The sequence below is a fragment of the Puma concolor genome, chromosome B2 (genome assembly GCF_028749965.1).
Source record: "Puma concolor isolate L17-30 chromosome B2, mPumCon1.1.hap2, whole genome shotgun sequence".
NCBI classification, from domain to species: Eukaryota; Metazoa; Chordata; class Mammalia; order Carnivora; family Felidae; genus Puma; species Puma concolor.
This window is the reverse complement of record NC_141671.1, coordinates 37,231,949-37,253,234: the sequence shown is the minus strand read 5'-3', so window position 1 is coordinate 37,253,234 and position 21,286 is coordinate 37,231,949. Positions and strand designations below refer to the sequence as shown.

General features: G+C 37.2%; 1 protein-coding gene across 3 annotated transcripts in view; it reads right to left on the bottom strand.

The window, feature by feature from the left end:
• ZFAND3 (zinc finger AN1-type containing 3) overlaps positions 1 to 21,286 on the bottom strand; it is a 326,629-nt gene that overhangs the window by 244,802 nt on the left and 60,541 nt on the right. Inside the window, exon 1 of one of the 3 annotated variants that reach the window (XM_086706748.1) lies at positions 9,082 to 9,128. The exons of the other annotated variants lie outside the window; for them this stretch is intronic. Coding sequence (XP_086562874.1) covers positions 9,082 to 9,113 — 32 coding nt within the window. The 5' untranslated portion in view covers positions 9,114 to 9,128. Of the gene's footprint in view, positions 1 to 9,081; positions 9,129 to 21,286 lie in introns of those variants that run through there. 3 annotated transcript variants of the gene reach the window in all.

The following is a 21,286-nucleotide window of genomic DNA, read 5'->3' as shown; positions in this document are numbered from 1 at the left end:
CAGAATAGCTAAGACAATGTTAACAAAGCTGGAGGACCTACACTACCAAATATCAAGACTTATCCAAAAGCTACAGCAATAAAGACAGTGTGTTCATTAGTGCAGAGATAGAGCAGAAAACTCCAGAAACTGACTCACATATTTGGTCACCTGATTTAAGACAAAAAGATACCAGAACAACTCACTGGGAGAAAATTAGGTTTTCAATAGTGTTAAAAATGAGCTTTGACCTTTATCTCATATCATGTCCAAACATGTGAAGTAGACTCAACTGTAAAACTTTAATAAAGTGAGAAAAACAAAACACAATTTTTTATAAACACTTTTTTAAGTTTATTTTAGTAATTTCTACACCCAATGTGGGGTTCAGACTCTCAACCCCAAGATCAAGAGTCACATGCTCTTCCGACTGAGCCAGCCAGGCACCCCAAAACACGGAGTATGTTTATAACTTTGGAGTAGGCAAAGATTTCTTAAACACAAAGAACACTAACCACATAAAACAGTAATAAACTGTAATTCATTAAAATTAAGAACTTCTGTTCATCAAAATGCTAAGAGAATGAAAAGTAAACCACAAACTGAAAGAAGAGTTGCAGTACACACACACACACACACACATGTCTGTGTGTGCATGCAAGTCAAAAATATATAAGGAATTCCTATAAGTCAACAAGACAATGGACATCCAAATAAAAACTGCACAAAACACTTCAACAGGCTCTTTAAAAATGTGGATATCTGCAGTCAATAAGTTAATGGAAAACTGCTCAATATTATTAGATATTATAGAATGCAAATTAAAATCACAATATAATACCAACAGAAAGGCTAAAATTAAAAAGACTTTGGGCCGCCTGGGTGGCTCAGTCAATTAAACGTCTGACTTGATTTCAGCTCAGGTCATGACCTCACAATCATGGATTGAGCCCCAGTCGGCCCTGCTCTGGGCAGGGAACCTGCCTGTGATTCTCTCTCTCTTCCCCTTCCCTGCTCGTGCGTGCACACACTCTGTCAAGATAAATAAACATTAAAAAAAAAGACTGAAAATATCCAGATGTTGGCAAAATTGGCAAAGGTGTAGAATGCTAGAATTCTAACGCTCTGTTGCTGGTAAACTGGTATGGCCGTCATGTAAAGAGTTAAGCATACATAACCTAGGACTCCCCAATTCCCACCTGTGTATATACCCAAGAGAATTGAGACTGGATTTCTACTAAGAGACATGTGAAGCAATGTTCATAGCAGCATAATTTATAACAGAGATCAAAAATAACCCAAATATCCACCCACAGGAGAATAAACTGTTCTACTGTCACAGAATGGAATGAGTACTACTACCACAAGCAACCACAAAGATGGACCTTTCAGACAAAATTCTGAGGAAAAGCTAGATACAAAAAGAACCTATGACTCTACTTAGATGACGTATGAAATAGATAAAACTCAATCTGTGTTGACAGAAATTAAAATCCTGGCTATGTATGAAGGCAGCTTTGCCCAGGACCAGGCCAGGAAGAGACTACAGGGGCTCTGTTATTTGGATCTAGATGGTGATTTCAATGACATATAGAGATATAGATATAAATACGAAATTGAAAATTCACTGAATTCTAAATTTAACATCATACACCATACTATATGGGTAATTTTAAAAGAGGATATATTACAAACAGAAGTATTGTAAAATGGTAGATAAATTTCTAGGGGAAAAAAAACTTCTCAAAACTGAGAATAACAACTAGAAAATCTAAACAAATCCTGTAACTAATAAAGAAAATAAATCCATAACTTAAATTCTTCCAATAACGAAAACTTCAAACTCAAATGGCTTTGCTGGCAATCTATGTAGAGTTAAAGAATAAGTCAGTAATTAAAACACAGCAGAGAATGGAAAGAGAAGAACATCTGTCTATTCCTTTTATGAGGCCAGCATAACCTTAATGCTGAAACTCAACAAGTACATTATAGGCAAACAAACAAACAAACAAATAAATAAATAAAATAGAAATAAAAATTACAGACCAGCATCATGAACACAGATGCAATAAATGTAAGCAAAATTTAGTAAACCAAAATAAGTAATAAAAGAACACTATAGCATAATAAAGTAGGTTTCTTCTGGGAACCAGGTTGGTTTAACACTCAGCATCAATCAGGGCGTCTGGGTGGCTCAGTCGGTTAAGTGTCCAGCTTCGGCTCAGGTCATGATCTCATGGTTCATGGGTTCAAGCCCCGCATCAGGCTCTGTGCTGACAGCTCAGAGCCTGGAGCCTGCTTCAGATTATGTGTCTCCCTCTCTCTCTGCCTCTCAAAAATAGATAAAACAGGGGCACCTGGGTGGCTCAGTCGGTTAAGTGTTGGACTTCTCAGGTAATGATCTCACAGTTCATGACTTCGAGCCGAGCCCTGCATCAGGCTCTGCGCTGACAGCACGGAGCCTGGAGCCCACTTTCAGTTGTGTCTCCCTCTCTCTCTGCCCCTCCCCGGCTCGCTCTCTCTCAAAATTAAACAAACATTAAAAAAAAATTTTAATAAATACTTTAAAAAATTAAAAAAAAAAAAAAAAAAAAGAATAGGATTGCCCGAGTGGTTCAGTCGGTTGAGCAGTCTGACTCTTGATTTTGGCTCAGGTCATGATCTCACAGCTCATGATTTTGAGCCCCGCATCACACTCTGTGCTGACAGTGTGGAGCCTGCTTAGGAAATATTCATTCATTCATTCATTCATTCATTCATTCATTCCCTCTCTCTCTACCCCTCCCCTGCTGGCACTCTCTTATTCTCTCACTCTCTCAAAATAAATAAATAAACTTCAAAAAAAAAAAAGAAAGAAAGAAAAAGAATAGAAGTTAGAAGTGAACTTCCTTAATTAGAAAAAGAGTACTGCAAAAAAAATTATTTAGATAAAGCCGACAGAGAACATCAAGTAATGGTGAAAACCTGAAAGCTTTCTGTTTCACAACAATATAAGTAAACCCGTTACCATGACATTTATACATCTATTCAATTATCTACAAGGCAGCCCAGTCGCACAATAAAAAGAGAAACAAGTAAAAAGGTACAAGAATTTAAAAGAGAGAAATTAAACTAATTCACAGAGTAAATGACTATATAAGTAAAAACTATTTGCAAGACCTCTATTCACAGAACTATAAAATATAGTTGATAAAAATTTAAGAAAATCTAAATAAATGAAGATACCATGTTTATGGTTGAAAGATACAAAAAGTTCTCCCCAAATCTAAAATTACCAACACAATCCTAGTCAAAATTTCAATTTCTGAAAGAAAATTAACAAGTTTATTCTAAAATCTATATGAAAATTCAAATGACCAAAAATGGTCAAAATCAATCTTGAATAAAAACAAAGCTAGAAGATTTACTCTATCAGACATCAAAACTCTCTATAAACTGTGAAACCAGGGTAACTAAACAGTTTGGCACTAGAACAAGTATAGACAAGTAAACTAATATATCAGAATATAATGCAGAACAACCACATCCATGGACAACTGATTATTAAAGACATCAGTCAGGGAAAGAGGGTTTTTTCCAATAAATAAATGGTGTTGGCTCATTAAATATATCTATATATATCTATAGATATAGACATAGACATAGATGGAATAAAATGAACTTAGTTCCAGGTGAATTACAGATCTAACTGTGAAAGACAAACCACAGAGCTCCAAAATGCTAACAGAAGAAAAATGTCCTGATGTGCTCTACATAGAAAAAGGTAAGATATGAAGCACTAATCATAAAGAATTACTACACTGGAATACATTAAAATTACCTTTTCATTCATAAGAATCTCTCTTCATTAACCAATACAACAGAGTAAAAAAGCAAACTACGAATAAAGAAAAAATACCTGTAGCACACATAACTAACAAAATACAGACTGTATAAGAACTCCTATAAATCGGGGCGCTTGGGTGGCTCAGTTGGTTAAGCACCTGACTCTTAATTTCAGCTCAGGTCATGATCTCACGGTTTGGGAGTTTAAGCCCCATGTCAGGCTCTCACTGACAGTGCAGAGCCTGCTTAGGATTCTCCTTCTCCCTCTCTGCCCCTCCCCGGCTCACCCACTCACTCTCTCTCTCTCTCTCTCAAAATAAATAAATAAACTTAAAAAAAAAAAAAAAAAGAACTTCTACAAATCAATGAGAAAAAAAACAAACCAAAAGAAAAAGGGGCAAATGTCTTAAATAAGTACTTCCAAAGAGAATGTTTTAAATATACGAAAAATAACACAGTAATCAGTGAAATGTAAATTAAAACCATAATATGATAATGTGAGACTATCAAGACAATAATTAATATCTAAAAGAACCACAAGAATGTGAAGTTACCACAACCCACATGTACAATTTTGAAAAATAGTTTGCCATCATCTATTAAAATAGACAATATAGAAACCTCTATCCTGGCATATGTCTTAGCACTCCCAGTTATACACTCAAGAGAAACACATGCTGGGGCGCCTGGGTGGCGCAGTCGGTTAAGCGTCCGACTTCAGCCAGGTCACGATCTCGCGGTCCGTGAGTTCGAGCCCCGCGTCGGGCTCTGGGCTGATGGCTCAGAGCCTGGAGCCTGTTTCCGATTCTGTGTCTCCCTCTGTCTCTGCCCCTTCCCCGTTCATGCTCTGTCTCTCTGTCCCAAAAATAAATAAACGTTGAAAAAAAAAAAAAAAAGAGAAACACATGCTCAGGTTAAAAGATGTGTACACAAATGTTCACAGTAAACAACCCAAATGTCCTTCAACAAAATGGATAAATATATTGGCATGTTCTCATAATTTCATACACACACACACACACACACTCACACACACACACACACACAAAAAGAAAAAAGATGAAGACTTCCACTTTCCACCAAGACAGAGTAACAAGAACCAAATCTACCCTCCCACCTCAAACAACAAAAACAAAAAGAAACAAAATACATGAAACAAAGGTTTTCAAGAAAATGGTCATGAGAAATAAAGTCACAACAGAAAATGAAGGTCACTGATCTCTAAAAGATAGTAAACAAAACGAGCTTCTGGTTTCTCCATTTTATTTAAACTGTATTCAGGCCACAGCCAAGGACAAGAGAACCTAAGAGGGCCAACGCAGCTAGAGTTTTCAGCGCAGTTACAAAAAAGGAGACAGTTACAAAGAAAACTCTGGAGATCTGCAGAGGATCCTCTGAATATTTAGCTGAGTACTTCATTTGAGGTTCATGTGAGGAAGAGAAAAGAACTACCAGAAAGGATTAGAGGGAACAATAATAGCTATAACTCACACAGGGCCTAGAATAATGTCTATTCCCATCAGTCAGAATAGAAAACCTCATAATTGATAGGGCAGTGGGTAGAGTGCTCACAAAGGTTTTGGATCAAGAGTGGAGTAAGTGAACTTTAAATTAAATGCTGATCTGGTACAGCCTAAAAAACAGCTTAAAAGAGGGGCGCCTGGGTGGCGCAGTCGGTTAAGCGTCCGACTTCAGCCAGGTCACGATCTCGCGGTCCGTGAGTTCGAGCCCCGCGTCGGGCTCTGGGCTGATGGCTCAGAGCCTGGAGCCTGTTTCCGATTCTGTGTCTCCCTCTCTCTCTGCCCCTCCCCCGTTCATGCTCTGTCTCTCTCTGTCCCAAAAATAAATAAAAAACGTTGAAAAAAAAAAAATTTTTAAAACAGCTTAAAAGATATGAAATAAACTCATTCAAAGAAACTGAACTGCATTCATAACAAAGTTCAAGAATACTTAGAAGAATACAAAATATCTACCACCTGGCCAGGTAAAATTAATTATGTCTGGTATATAATCAAAAAGTACAATAAGCATGCAAAGAACAGGAAAATATGACCCAGAGACAAGAATAATCAAATCAAAACCAACCCAGAATTGGTGCAGATGACAGAATCAGTAGCTGACAACATTAAAACAATTATAACTGTATTCTTTTTGTTCAAAAAGTTAAGTAGGGACTTGGAAGGTATAAAAATGAACCAAATTGAACTCTTAGCGATGTAAATTACATGGTCTTAAGATGAAAAATACACTGGATAAAATTACAGCAGATAGACACTGCAGAAAAAAGATAAATAATCTTGAAGACATAGCAATAATAAATACAAAGAGAGAAGAAGAAAGAAAAAGAATAAGATATGTAAGAAAACTTCAAAAGGCTTAATATACGTGTAACTGGAGTCTATGAATGGATAAGAGGGAAACAAAATTTATTTGAAGTAGCAGAACATTTTAAAATTTTATTAAAACTATAAACTTGTTGATCTAAAAAAGCTCAACGAACCAAACTCAAAAAATATAAAGAAAACAACACCAAGGTATATAATAATAAAAATGCTTAAAACTAGTGATGACAAAAATCTTTAAATAACCAGGGGAAAAAAAGACACAGAAGAAAGATAAAAATGACAGATTTCTCGCTAGAAATGATGCAAGCCAGAAGGCACTGAAGCAGTATCTCTAGAGCACTAAAAGGAAAAACTGTCAATCTAGCTTTCAATACTCAGCAAAAATATACTTCCAAACGGAAGGAAAAATAGACCTCTTCAGACATACAAAAACTGAAGGAATTCCATATCAGCAGACCTGCACCAAATTAAAATTAAAAAAAAAAAAAAAAAAGTTAAAGTAAGTATTTCCAGGAGTAAGAAAACAGCATCAAATGGAAATAATGGACCTATGCAAAGGAATGAAAAACATGGAAACAATGACTATGTGAATAAACTTCTAATTATTCATACATTTTAAAAAATATTTTTAAAGCATAAATAGCAAACATAGTATAAATTGTATAACATATGAAGAAGTAAAAGCACATGGTAACAATAACATAAGTTCAAGAGATGAACTGAAAGTCCTTATACCACACATGAAGTTTATAATATCACACTTTAAGGGACACTGCCATAAAACAAAGATAAAAGTAAACACTAAAATTGCAACAAAAAGTTATACCTGGCTGCCTTTTATCAGGTTGAGATAGTTCCCCTCTACTAGTTTGTTGAGTGTTTTTATCATCAAAGGGTATTAGATTTTATCAAATGCTTTTTCTGACTCTCTTGAGATGATCATGTGATTTGTTTTTTATTCTATTGATATATTACATTACTTAATTTCATAATTGGAAACAGTATTACTCTTGACATAATCCTACTTGGTCATGTTATAGAATTCTTTTTTTGTTTTTAGATTTATTTATTTTGAAAGAGAGAGCATGAGCAAGGGAGGGGCAGAGAAAGTGAATCCCAAGCAGGCTCCACACTGTCAGCACAGAGCTGTCTGACATGGGGCTCAAACTCATGAACTTCCAAGATCATTACCTGAGTTAAAACCAAGAATCACTTAATGTCTGAGCCACCAAGCACTCCTATAATTCTTTTGATAATGTTACTAGTATATAGTTGATCTTTATATCCACATTCAAAAGGAATACTGCTATTTGGTTTTCTTGTGATATCACTGGTTTTGGTATCTGGGTAATACTGGCCTCATACAAAAAACAGCTGGGAAGTCCACCTTCCTGTTTTTTTCTTTAAAAATCTGTTAAGAATTGGTATTATTTAATTTTTCTTTAATTCCTCTTTAAATAAATGTTTATCAATTTTGTCGATGTTTTCAAAGAACCAGATTTTGATTTCTTTGATTTCCTCTATTGTTTTCTATTACCTGTTTCATTAATTTCTGCTCTAATCTTTATTGTTTCCTTCTTTCTGTTTGCTGTAGGTTTAGTCTGCTCCTCTTTCCACTGTCTTATGTGGGAAGGCTAGAGTACTGAGTACTCTAGTACTAAGTACTAAGTACTTTGTTCTTAGTACAGGCTAAGCTATAAATTTATAGTACAGCTATAAGTTTCCCTATAAGCACTACCTCAGCAGCATCCCACACATTTTGATATGTTGTATCTTTTCATTCATCTCAAAGTATTTTCTGATTTCCCTTTTGATATCCTCTTTGACCCACTCATTATTTAGGAGTGTGTTGTTTAATTTCCACATACTGATGAATTTCTCAAATTTCTTGCTGGCATTGACCTCTAATATCATTCCATATGATCAGGAAATACAATCTATATTATTTCTATCCTTTTAAATTTACTGAGGCTTGGGGTGCCTGGGTGGCTCAGTCGGTGGAGGATCCAGCTCTTGATTTTGGCTCAGGCCATGATCCTAGGGTCATGGGATCAAGCCCTGCATCAGGCTCCACACTGAGCATGGAGCCTACTTGGGATTCTCTCTCTCTCTGCCCCTCTCCCTTACTCATGCTCTCTCTCTCTCTCTCTAAAAACATAAAAAATAAATTAACTGGGGTTTGTTTTACCACCAGCAATAAGTTCTATCCTGGAGAAACCCATGTGCACTTAAGAATAATGTATATTCTGTCATTTGGTGAAATATTCTATAGATGTCTATCAGGTTTATTAATTGGCTTATAGTATTGTTCAAGTGTTCTATTTCCTTGTTTACCTTCTATCTAGTTGTCCTATACATTACGGAAAGGTTCTGAAGTTTTCCAATTATTATTTTCTCCTCTTTCCTCCCTGCTTCAGATGTCCTCATATGAAGGGGGATACTTGGAGCTGCTGCTGCCATTTTATAACCATAATGGGAAGGGAAGTGTAGACCTGCTAAACCCACCCTGGCATCACAGATTCCAGACTTCTTGTTAAATGAAATAATAACTGTCTGTGCAGTTTAAGCCCACGCTACTCAAAGGGTGGCCCTCAGGCCGCTGCTAGTCTGCAAAGTGTGTGTTACCAGTCCACAACCACAATAAATGCGTGAGAGCAGGCATTCAAAAACTTTATAGTAATTCTATATTCCCACATTTGTATTGTATTTTAAAAATAAAATTCAGCAATGAATTGAAACTAACAAACAAAAAAACTGGTCCTTCACCACGTAGTGGGAAAACATTTGTTTAAGCCACTTTTAATTGGGTATTAAGTTACTTGCAGCCAAAAACATCCATGAACTCAGCAACATCCAAAAGAAAGTAGTCTACGCAAGTCCTCTTATAGACTGACACATTTATTTAAGAGTAACCATTCTGCACATAACATACCAGGTAAACTTAAAAACAGAAATGAGTATCATTGGAGACTAGCATTCTTGTCTCTCATGCAATCATTCATTTCTAAGGATCCCAGAGCACTACGGAAAAGGGAAAAAGGAAGACATGTAAGAAAATTCAATGTATATACAATCCAATGACATGAAAAAAATAAACTCTAAAAGAATAAAAGCACAGATGATTGAATCATTATGCATGCCTACTCAAAGAATAATTCACATTCTATAATCAGTAGTTAAAAGACCTTGTCCAGAAATTACAGTTATAGTTAACAAACATCTTAACTGCCTAATGAGATTAACTCTAATTGAATAAGTGCTCAACTACTAAACAAGACAACCCTATTTTTTTGACCAAAGGAAAAAAAAAATGCGTCTATGGTATACTTATGGAACCTGCATCTTACACCAAATAAAGTTCTCCTATCTAAATAGAAACAACACTGGGGCACTTAGGTGGCTCAGTCGGTTAAGGGTCCAACCTTGGTTCAGGTCACGCACGCATAGTCTCTTGGTTCACAGGCTCAAGCCTCAGGTTGGTCTCTGTGCTGACAGTGCAGAACCTGATGCCTGCTTCGGATTCTGTGTCTCCCTCTTTCTCTGCCCCTCCCCTGTTTGAGCTCTGTCTCAGTCTCACAAAAATAAATGAATGTTAAAAGAAATGTTTTTAAATAAATAAATAGAAACTAAAGAGCAATTTTATATTCAAATTGCCTTGGACTTGAAATATGCCACAGATAAGATTATCAGGAAATACAACTGAAGGTGAGTTTTTTTTCTTTTTATCACAAGTTTATTCCCAACACCAGAAGTCCCAATTTGATTATGTCTTTTTCGTAATATACATTAGGGTTACTTAACATGTTTAAAAGGTACATATTTCTTTTAACAATCTTGATATAGAGCAAATGCTTTAGTTGGTACAAAGTACTAATGATTTTTATTTTAAAGAAAAAAGTTATGATGATTACATATTTAATATAAAATTCTTACACATGCCAAAAACACTAAACATATTACTTTTAAACTAAGAAGCGCACCTCTGATGTACTTTTACAAAAGAATTACTTCCATTACTCTGCAATTTCATGCTTCCAAATCCAAGAACAAGATTTATATCTAGAATGACATTAAATTTTTTTTTAATGTTTATTTTTGAGAGAGAGAGAACACACACAGGCAGGAGACGGGCAGAGACAGAGGGAGACCGAGAATCCGAAGCAGGCTCCACGCTGTCCAAGCAAAGCCCAATGAGGGGCTCGAACCCACCAACCACCCACTAACTGTGAAATCATGACCTGAGCCAAAGTCAGATGCTCAACCGACTGAGCCATCAGGGCTCTAGAATGACATTTAAAAGAAAAGGGGCTTGTTTCACCAAATCACCACACTTCCTACTTCATTAAAACACTCCTTATGCTTTCTAATTTCTTTGATTGAATAAGTTACCAGTTTAAGGAACAGAAGCATGATGTACAACCAAGAGTTTCTTGATTATAACATCCATAACATGGAATCTTACTTGTACCACATACATGGATATTCATATGCATATATACTAAGCCATCTTAAGTTATTTTAAGGCAATGGCTTTACTGACTGAAAATGTGCTGAACCTAGAACTGCTCTAAAATACAGTCTTCCAAAAAAAATTTTGTTTTGAAAACTGAAAACATTTGCTCAGCTGTTCTGCTCAAAATTATACATTTCCCCCCTTTTTCTTTCTTTCTTTTTTTTCTTAAACAAATAAACCATATGCCCTTTTAAAGAAGTAATCTTGGGGCACCGGGTGGCTCAGTCAGTTAAGCATCTGACTTCGGCTCAGGTCATGATCTCATGGTTCATGGGTTCTAGCCCCACATTGGGCTCTGGACAGTTCAGAGCCTGGAGCCTGCTTCAAATTCTGTGTCTCTCTCTCTATCCCTCCATTCACACTCTCTTGTCTCTCTTTCAAAATAAATAAATAAACATTAAAAAAAAAAATGTGGGGCACCTGGGTGGCTCAGTCGGTTAAGCATCCGACTTCAGCTCAGGTCATTATCCCACAGTTAGTGAGTTTGAGCCCCGCGTCAAGCTCTGTGCTGACAGCTCAGAGCCTAGAGCCTGTTTCAGATTCTGTGTCTCCCTCTTTTTCTGCTCCTCCCCCACCCGTGCTCACTCTCTATCTCTCTCTCTCTCAAATAAACATTAAAAAAATTTCAAAAAAAAAGTAATCTCAAGGAAGTTGTTCTCAACACTGGAGCCATTACTCAAAAACAATGTCAGACTTCTTCAAAACTGTCTTCAGATCTACATTTATAAACCAAAAGAAGGAATTAACATACGGTCAATTACAAAGTCAATTACAAACCAAGCATGGAGACTCTTCACTTATTCTTCATACCAATCCTACAATGTGAATATCTCAGCTTTAGAAATAAGGAAACCAAGGTCAGACAAGACCTGTGGCTGCAAAGTCCCTGGATATACCTCTGGCTCCTCTCATTGTTACAATAGAGACCTTAAGTATTCAACTTAATAGTCAGCAACTCTCTTTCCAATCTTGTCTCTAAAAACATTTGTTATCATACTCCACCCCCTAAAGACATATCAAAGCTCCAAGAAATGATGGGCCACCATAAAAAGCGGTTAGAACAATGTTCTTCAGCACCTGAAGACAGACCCAAGAAAGAGATGCCAAGACATTCTGAGTAATGATGGGACTGCTGGAATAATTAAAGAAGCTGAAAGCAAGAGTTCTGAAAAACAATCATGTGGATGTCTGTTTTAGAAGGCTTGTAAAAACAAGGATTTACTTGTATCCCAGAAGTGGAATTTGAAGGTGGAAGGAAAACAAAGATGTAGTCAAAATTCCTTCCCAAAAATTCATGCATGGATTTGGAAACTACTACTATCTGGCAAGAACTGAAGTGAAAGAGCCATAATAAATATTCTCCATGCAACAGCAGTTTGAGGAACCCACTGATAATTTGTTTCTTCATTCACAACTCTCAGCAAAGTGCTGAGTGACATCACTGCATACTTGAATGACTACTATTTAATTTGCCTATTGAAAATCTTGCCTTCCCAATTAATATTTAGAGTAGCAGACAAATGGTACCGATGAGAGACTTTTTTCACAGGTATCTTGTTCTACAGCCTAAGGCCACACTGGAATTTTATTCTAGCAATCTCTCAAAGGATATGCAACCTTAACGTGTGCAATATTTTTGTGAATCAAGACACACTTCATTAGGAGTGCCTGGGTGGCTCAGTCGGTTAAGCATCCGACTTTGGCTCAGGTCATGATGTCACTGCTTGTGAGTTTGAGCCCCACGTCAGGCTCTGTGCTGACAGCTCAGAGCCTGGAGCCTGCTTCGGATTCTGTGTCCTGCTCTCTCTTTGCCCCTACCTCGTTCATGCTCTGTCTGTCTCTCTCTCTCTCTAAGAATAAAACATTTAAAAAAAATTTTTTTTTAAGATACACTTCATTTTCAACCACTTATAAAGCCCTGATTGATCCCAAACAATATCAAAACTATACCAAACAACCTCCCACTTTTATGTGATCAGATTCAAAATTAACCTCCATTACAAGAGCTACACATACACCAGAGCTTTTTCTACCTATACAAGTTCTTAAGGACCTGGAGTTCTTGGTCATCCAAATCTTCTAGATGATGACTGTAACCTTTAGAACCTCTAGCTCAAGGTTCCTAGGCCTGGAAAACCTCCAGAACATCATGAACTACTTGGGTGGGTGGGGATAGAGAAAGTAGACAATAAAAGGGATATAGGATAGATTTCTAAAGGCTTAGCTATTTAAGAACATTTGGCAAACTAAACTCATTTGTAATCTATTTTCCATACTGTCAATAGCCAAAAAAGAGACAGAGAGAGAGAGAGAGAGACAGAGAGAGAGAGAGGCAGGCAGGCAGACAGACACACACACAGGAAAGGTGGGGAGGGACAGACAAATTAAGAACAGAAAAAATGCAACGTTAATGCTCTTCACAGTGACAAAAAAACCTGCTGGTTCCAAGGGATAAAATTATCCTAAGATGCACTCACCCCCCATACATGCTTTGTCCACTACTTATACTATTTGTGACTCAAATTATTGATTTATTAACTAGGACTGTAAGAAGTTTTAAATAAAAACATGGACTGGATAGTGCTAGCAAAACAGTAAACAACGACTGGAATATCCTAATAAGCAGGAGTAAATGTTTATGGGGGTAAAAAATTTCTCCCAGAGTCCCACAGTGATCAAATATAAAGATACACAGGGGATTTCTGAGAAGAAATCCCAAAAGAACTGGCCAACTAGTCCCTGTTCGTTCCTCATCTTTTTTTTTTTTAATTTTTTTTTTTTAATGTTTATTTATTTTTGAGACAGAGAGACAGCATGAACGGGGGAGGGTCAGAGAGAGGGAGACACAGAATCCGAAACAGGTTCCAGGCTCCGAGCTGTCAGCACAGAGCCCGATGCGGGGCTCGAACTCACGGACTGCAAGATCGTGACCTGAGCCGAAGTCGGCTGCTCAACCAACTGAGCCACCCAGGTGCCCCCGTTCCTCATCTTTTTTTAAGTGACAATATTTTTTTTTTAAGGTTTTATTATTTTTAAGTAATCTCTACATCCAACGTGGGGCTCAAACTCACAACCCCGAAATCAAGAGTTGCATACACCACCAACTGAGCCAGCCAGGTACCCCGCTTTATTCTTCATCTTTATGTAAAGTCCAGCCTAAGAACTGGGCTGATCTAGTCCTGGCCCTCATCCCTAATGTCAAAAAGGAGAATAAAGATGTAAACTCTCCATACTAAACAAAAGGAGATGGGGTTGGTGCACAGACCAGTGAGGTTCGGATTCTCTAGATTATGCAGGAGTTACACTCATGTCTGCTTTTCTCCTCCAGTAGACAAGTAGAGCAGCAGAGACTGACCACTAGCACCGGAAAACACACCTTCAAATGCAATGCTTCATTCAAACACCAGAGGAACCCAAGGTCTGGGAGCTCTACCCTTAAGTATCCCATCCTTGGACAAAGGGAGAAGGAAGAGAATAAGAGGATTATATCAACATTCTGGTTTATCACTGCCCAGCCAACCACCACCACCACCAAACAAAACCAGAAAAGACTAAGGTTAAGTGTTTACCGGCTACTCTATACTGGTAAGACAGGAAACAAGAAACCACTGCTAATCTAAACAACTTTAAAAATTTTTACTTAATTCAGCATAGTTAACCCAAGGCCACTGTTGCTCCTTTGTATTTCAGAAGGGGTTGTATTACTTTAATGACAGACACAAAGAGTAATATTTTTGTTAACACCGGCCCTAAAGTAAAATCCCCTTCCACCAGCCCCATATCCAGGGACCTAACCACACAAGCGCCCTGTCATTGAAAATCACCCTAATGTCACAGCTATCTCTGCACTAATCATGTTTTAGAGAAACTGGAAAATTCAACATTGGGAACATTCTGCTGCAACACGAGTGAAATTAAATTGGCTATTAGGTAGTAAAAAGAACAAAACTGTCCTCACACAAACCACCTGCTAAGCTCTGTACCCCAGTGACCTGTAGTCCTCATATGATTATATGGGAATCTTTTTGAACCTCTTATACTTTTTAGCCATATACTAGCATCCAGAGGAATATATTTTTTTAACTACATTTGTTAAAATTCTAAATATAAACAGTCTTCAACTCCACTTCTGCCTCAACCCCCATCCCTCTCCCAATACCAAATCTTTCCATTGGAACCCTAAGCAGCTAGGAACAAAAATCTCTATGAAGGTTCCCAAAGACTTAAAATTCTTGTTTCTACCACTTAGTGGTCTATTGCTATTCAAAACCCTGTACAGCAGGTACCTTTCAGCTAAGGAGATCAGAAAACACCAAAGCCCCAGCAGCCCAACTGTTTTCTTTTCTAATTATTGAAAGGGGAACCTGTGGAGGGATTAAAGATTTAGCCTTACCCCAGAGCTAAAAGCCTCTCTCCACCAGCAATCCTATCTCTTGCTAGCCTAAGCAGAAAGACAGAACAGGGAATCAAATCTAGTCTCTAGCATCACTTTATAGGACATTAATAATGACAGTCTGTCCAGCCACCCAACAGCTCTTTAATTTAAAGGTCAGCATAATCCCAAGCCTTCCCTTATAGACTATCTTCTGTGATGTACTGGCATACAACAGTGGGGTATTTAACAATAAACTTCTCCAATCACATATAATGGGACAGTAATTTATGATCAAGAACTATATACCTTGTTTTAATTTTTTTTTAATGTTTTATCTATTTTTGAGAGAGACAGAGACAGATAGAGCACGAGTGGGGAGGGGCAGAGAGAGACAGACAGAATCTGAAGCAGGCTCCAGACTCCAAGCTGTCCGCACAGAGCCCTACACAGGGCTCGAACTCACTCTGAGATCGTGACCTAGAGCCAAAGTTAGACACTTAACTGAATGAGCCACCCAGGCACCCCAAACTAGATACCTTTTTTAAAAAAAAAAAACCACTTTCCATATTAAATATACCCTTCATGGAAGATGTTTATAAAGAATAAAACATAGCTGAAAAACTAAATTCTGATTCAACGATTTTAGGTAATATTTCTCAAAACTTGTAATATAGACTTTTTAATTCCTTTAAAAAATTTTTAGTTCAGAAGGGCTATCTCATCCTGGAGGATTTTGCCAGCTTGATCTTCAATTCCAAGTACTTCATTCAAGTCAACTCTGGAACATCTCTAGTGAAAAGATTCTCACTGAACTCCCTTAGCAAGTTATTCCATTGTCTGACTGACCTCACTGTCAGGTAAAATTTTAGCAGGAGATTAGAACATTTTTCTTTTTCAGTTCCACAACAGAGTAGTTTTTAGATCAAAAAGAATTGCTGCAGCATCCCTGCTGACACAATAGGATAAAGCAAAGAAAAAAAGCACTGGTTAATACCATTCAGCTACTGTAGAGTTTATTTCTAAAGCTGTGAATATAGTTTTGAAATATGAAGCTTAAAGTAACATGGACAGCCAAAGCTGTATGGTTTTTGTTGCTTCATTTTTTAAAATTAAATCCTTTAATGGCTATTTCATCCACTCACCTTTCTTTTAATACCAAGAAAGGCGAAAAGAAAAACATTTCATGTTAGTAAATGCTTTATTGACCTAACTCTTATCTGAACAAAAATGACCCATATCTCACAACCTCTAAAAGCTTGTAGATTTAAGCCAAATATACAAAACATCACATGCAAAGATTTTGCTTTTAATCCTTAAAGTACAGCCAGGCAGCTAGCACTAAATGGTCTGCGCCCATGCATATAGCCTATTACACAATCCCTCAAAAAGTTCCCAACCGACAACTTTCAGCTATCCTAAAAATACTACAATATTTAATTCTTTTGAATATGTGGTTATATGTGCTAGTTACCTTTTCATACCCAGATTCACATTCTTAAGGGATCTATATATAACAAGCAAGATCTGTTCTACCAATAATGAATTTCCTATCATCCATATTAAGATAAAAAGCATGTTCATTTATCCATTGCATTCAGTTATTTGAATACTCTTAAACTATTCACTAATAACAGGCAAAACAAAGCTTCAGATCCACACACTTAGGTACCCTTGATTATGCAGTTAACTCATTTAGTTGGGTGCTGGTACATGGACATACCTATATATTTGTTAGTTACACAAAGGAAAAAACTCCTTTTAATGGCCACAGGAAATAATCACCCCAGTATGCAAATCTACAAAATCAAAGATAATAAAGGTGGTTCCATTCAGTACTCCCACTTTCTAAAATCAATCCCACCACCTGCACCTCCTCCCAAAAAACCTCTTCTGCATTTGGAATGAATATTAGAGATAGAGCAGAAGCCTGTTTCTGCTCAACCAAAGATGTATGAAGCATCCTACCCCACACAAAGTAATTTTGAGCAAAGTAGTCCCAACATGTTCTCTGCCATCCTATCCCACTCACCATTTTAATTCCTCTAAGGTGTACCTTGTTAGAAACATGCAAGCCAGCAATTACACAGGTCACAGGGGTTTGAATGAAGAACAGTAAGTTTACTTGGGCTGGTAGTCAACTACACATGGGTTGGGCATGATGGGTTTCCCTCTGAAGTTTGTAACCCCAACTATGACCAACAAGGATCCTGCTCCAGGCACAACAACGCTAAATCAATCCAATCAAACCCTGTCTGTAGGATCAGTTGAAAGGGTCAAGCTGTTATCTGGAGAAGTTAGCTGGTCCTAAAGCAAAAAGGGAGACACCTTCCTAGCTATTTAAGAACCACATCAGGGGAATTGGGGATTGAGTACTACCTAGGCAGTGAATGAAGCAAATTTCCTTTTGTACCTCTCACTCCATTCTTGTTATCATGTGTCTCTTCCTCATCACTGAGAAACCTGACCAACCAGATCAGTACAAATTCTTTTCAGAAAGTAAACTAATTCCCAAACCTAACAGCTTGAAGTTGCTTGCTTTCTCTTATTCAGTTTCAAAAAAAATCTATACAGCCAGGAACCAAGGAAATAATGCATTTCCATGTAATCTGAGATTCATATGAAATATCTACAGAATAATAAAAGAGAATGCTACACTAAGAAATTTTCCCCTCAAAGTACCAAAAGAAGAAATGTTTCCAAATGAAAAGTGGTATGACCATCCATCCTCAGGATAAACAATGAAAATCACCACCTTCTTTACGCCCATCGAAGAAATGACGATACATTATCCAGAATATCTTTAAGGGGCACCTGGCAGCTGAGTCGAAAGAACATGGACTCCTGATTTTACGGTCATGAGTTCAAGCCCCTAGTTGGGTGCAGAGGTTACTAAAAATAAGTAAGTAAATAAACTAAAAAAAAAAAAAAAAAAAAGTCTTTAAAATAGATTATTTAACACTCATACAAAACTCTACAGCTCTTCTTTCACATGCATAAAGTGCTTGCTTGCATAAATATACAACATTAAAACCCAGGATCCATGTGTCACTCAAGGAAATGATTGCTGCAGGCACAGAATTAATTAATACATTCCCAGAGTTTCCACAATAGAGCAGGAATACTTTCAAAGCAATTTAATAAATATGTATAAAAAACAGCTAAACATCTAAAATAACTAACTTGGGGCGCCTGGGTGGCTCAGTCAGTTAAGCCTCCGACTTTAGCTCAGGTCCCATCTCACAGTTCATGGGTTTGAGCCCCACCAGAGCTTGCTTCAAATTCTGTCTCCATCCCTCTTCTGCCCCTACCATGCTCACACTCTCTCTCAAAAATAAATAAAATGTAAAAAAATAAAAAATAACTAAACATCTAAAATAACTAATTTGGGGCACCTGGGTGGCTCAGTTGGTTCAGCATCCAACTCTTGATTTCACCTCAGGTCATGATCCCAAGGTAATGGGATTGAGCCCTGTGCTGGGCTCTGCAGTGAGCATGGAGCCTGCTTGGTATATTCTCTCATTCTCTTTCTCTCTCCTCTCTCTCTCTACCGCCTCACTCATGATCTAAAATGTAAAAAATAACTAATTTTAATAAGCCAATTTATATGTGTGTGTATTTTAATCTCAGACACAAGACAAAAAGAGGATGCAATGGCCATCCCGTTCAAAGCCAAAAGAGACACAGCTCTACACAATATCCTCATATCAATATGTGATATGAGATAAGAGACTCATAAAAGAGACTCACTGCTCTTTCTACCACACTCCAAAATGCCCACTGCTTCTATATTAATAAGACACATACCATAACTGACTACTGTTCTTTACAGACCTTTAAGTGTTGGTATGACTGACCAGAATTAAAACTATCTCATTGCCTCCTCAAAAGAACCACAGATCATTTCAACTACATGAACAAATGTAAGAACTGCTGCACAAAGAACATATTCCAAAAATATAGCCTTTAATATACAAGAGGGACAGGATCCTTCCTGTTCTGTATTTTCTTCTATACACTATTAGCATTGTCAAGAAGTATCTATTTTATTTATTTTTTTTTCAACATTTTTATTTATTTTTTTTGGGACAGAGAGAGACAGAGCATGAACGGGGGAGGGGCAGAGAGAGAGGGAGACACAGAATCGGAAACAGGCTCCAGGCTCTGAGCCATCAGCCCAGAGCCCGACGCGGGGCTCGAACTCACGGACCGCGAGATCGTGACCTGGCTGAAGTCGGACGCTTAACCGACTGCGCCACCCAGGCGCCCCAAGAAGTATCTATTTTAAATCCTTTCTATGCTTGCTTGTTTTGCTGTAATGCTGACAGTGATACCTTCTCTTACCACTAATACACAAGAAGTTCTTTCACCCGTTCAGGAGCTAGTAGTAACTCTATTTAGCTTATACCAAGAAATAATAAAGCATGGCATATCTACTGAAGTTGAAGGTAGAAACAAAGTACCCATAGGGTTCTAAATGTTGCTAGGGAAATAAAAAACAAAACTTGGATAAGTAGTAACTTGAAATGATTTCATTTCTGCTGTGCCTTCCTCATCAGTATATTAACCCAAATTAAAATAACCAATTTCCTTTATCTCCTGCCTCACCTTTTCCATTAGGTTATATATGCTAAATGAGCAGTTTCCCAAATTGTCAAGTAGTAAAAAACTTCCTTTCAAATGAAATCTTACAAAGAGCATGAATATAAAATTGAAAGTAAGTGTTCTACAGTAAATAAATTTTCAAAGTTCAAGTGTAAAGCTTTCACTTATTATAAAGCCAGTTACCAAAAATACAAGGTTAATTTGATTAAAATACACTGAAATCAAGGATTATAGATAAAAATCCTACATGCAGGGGTGCCTGGCTGGCTCAGTCGGTTGTATGTGTGACTTCGGCTCAGGTCATGATCTCACAGTTTGTGAGTTCAAACCCTGAGTCCCACTCTGTGCTGACAGCTGAGAGCCTGGAGCCTGCTTCGGATTCTGTGTCTCCCTCTCTGCCCTTCTCCCTTGCGCGCATGCATGCTCTCTCTTTCTCTCAAAAATAAACATTTAAAAGAAATGAAAAAGAATCCTATATGCAAAGTAAATATTATACTAAGAAGAACTGATACATAGATGGCAATCAAGAAAATCCTGATTCACACATATACACTGCTAACAATGATGCTCTTTAAACAGAGAGCAAAAAAAAATTTTTTTGGAGATCTACACAAAAATTACTATAATAGCAACAACTAAAGCATTAGTGGTAACTCGTATATTAAAATTGAGTTTACTTTTAAAAATAAAAAATTTTTTTAACATTTTATTTTTTAAATAATCTCTAAGTGGGTGCTCGAACTCAAAACCCTGATATCAAGAGTTGCATGCTCCTCTGACTGAAGTAGCCAGGCACCCTAAAATAATTTTTTGTTTGTTTGTTTTGGGTTTCTTGTTGTTTTGTGGGGGTTTTTTTGATAGCTTGTTTATTGGTAACCTCTTTTTCCTATATTTTTCTTTTTAAATCTAAGCTTAGGAGTAGATGGTTTCAGGAGTAGAATTCAGTGATTAATCACTTACATATAACACCCAGTGCTCATCCCAAACAAGCGTCCTCCTTAATGCCCATCAACCACTTAGCCCATCCAGCAACCCTCACTTTATTCTCTGTATTTAGAAGTCTCTCATGGCTTGCCTCCCTCTCTTTTTATATCATTTTTCCTTCCCTTCCCCTATGTTCGTCTGTTTTGTTTCTTAAATTCCACGTATAAATGAAATCATATATTTGTCTTTCTTTGACCATTTTCCTAAGCATAATACATTCTTATTCTTAGTTCCACCCATGTTGTTGCAAATGGCAAAATTTCATTCTTTTTGATCACCAAGTAACATTCCATAAAATTCTTAATAAATGTTTATGAAAGCCTTAAAAGCAATTCTACTGAACACTGAGCAACTACTTCAAATCACTAATCTAAGCCAGTTTTTACTACATTATAACATTATAATTCTAACCCACCTCCCAGGAACATCTCCAATTAGGCTTGGTGGCGGGGGAGGGGGGGATCTATTCTTTCTAAATTATAAACAGAGTAATGGTTATTTGAGCCTGAAATCTAAATATCTCTGGTAAATCAATATAAACTCTTGTCCCTCATATTCAAAAATGAAACTGATGACTGTTCCTCTAGTGAATCTCAAGAGTCCACAAGATTAGCCATCTCACCTAAAGATGCACCTAGCATCATTTGGGAGCTGGTAAATCCT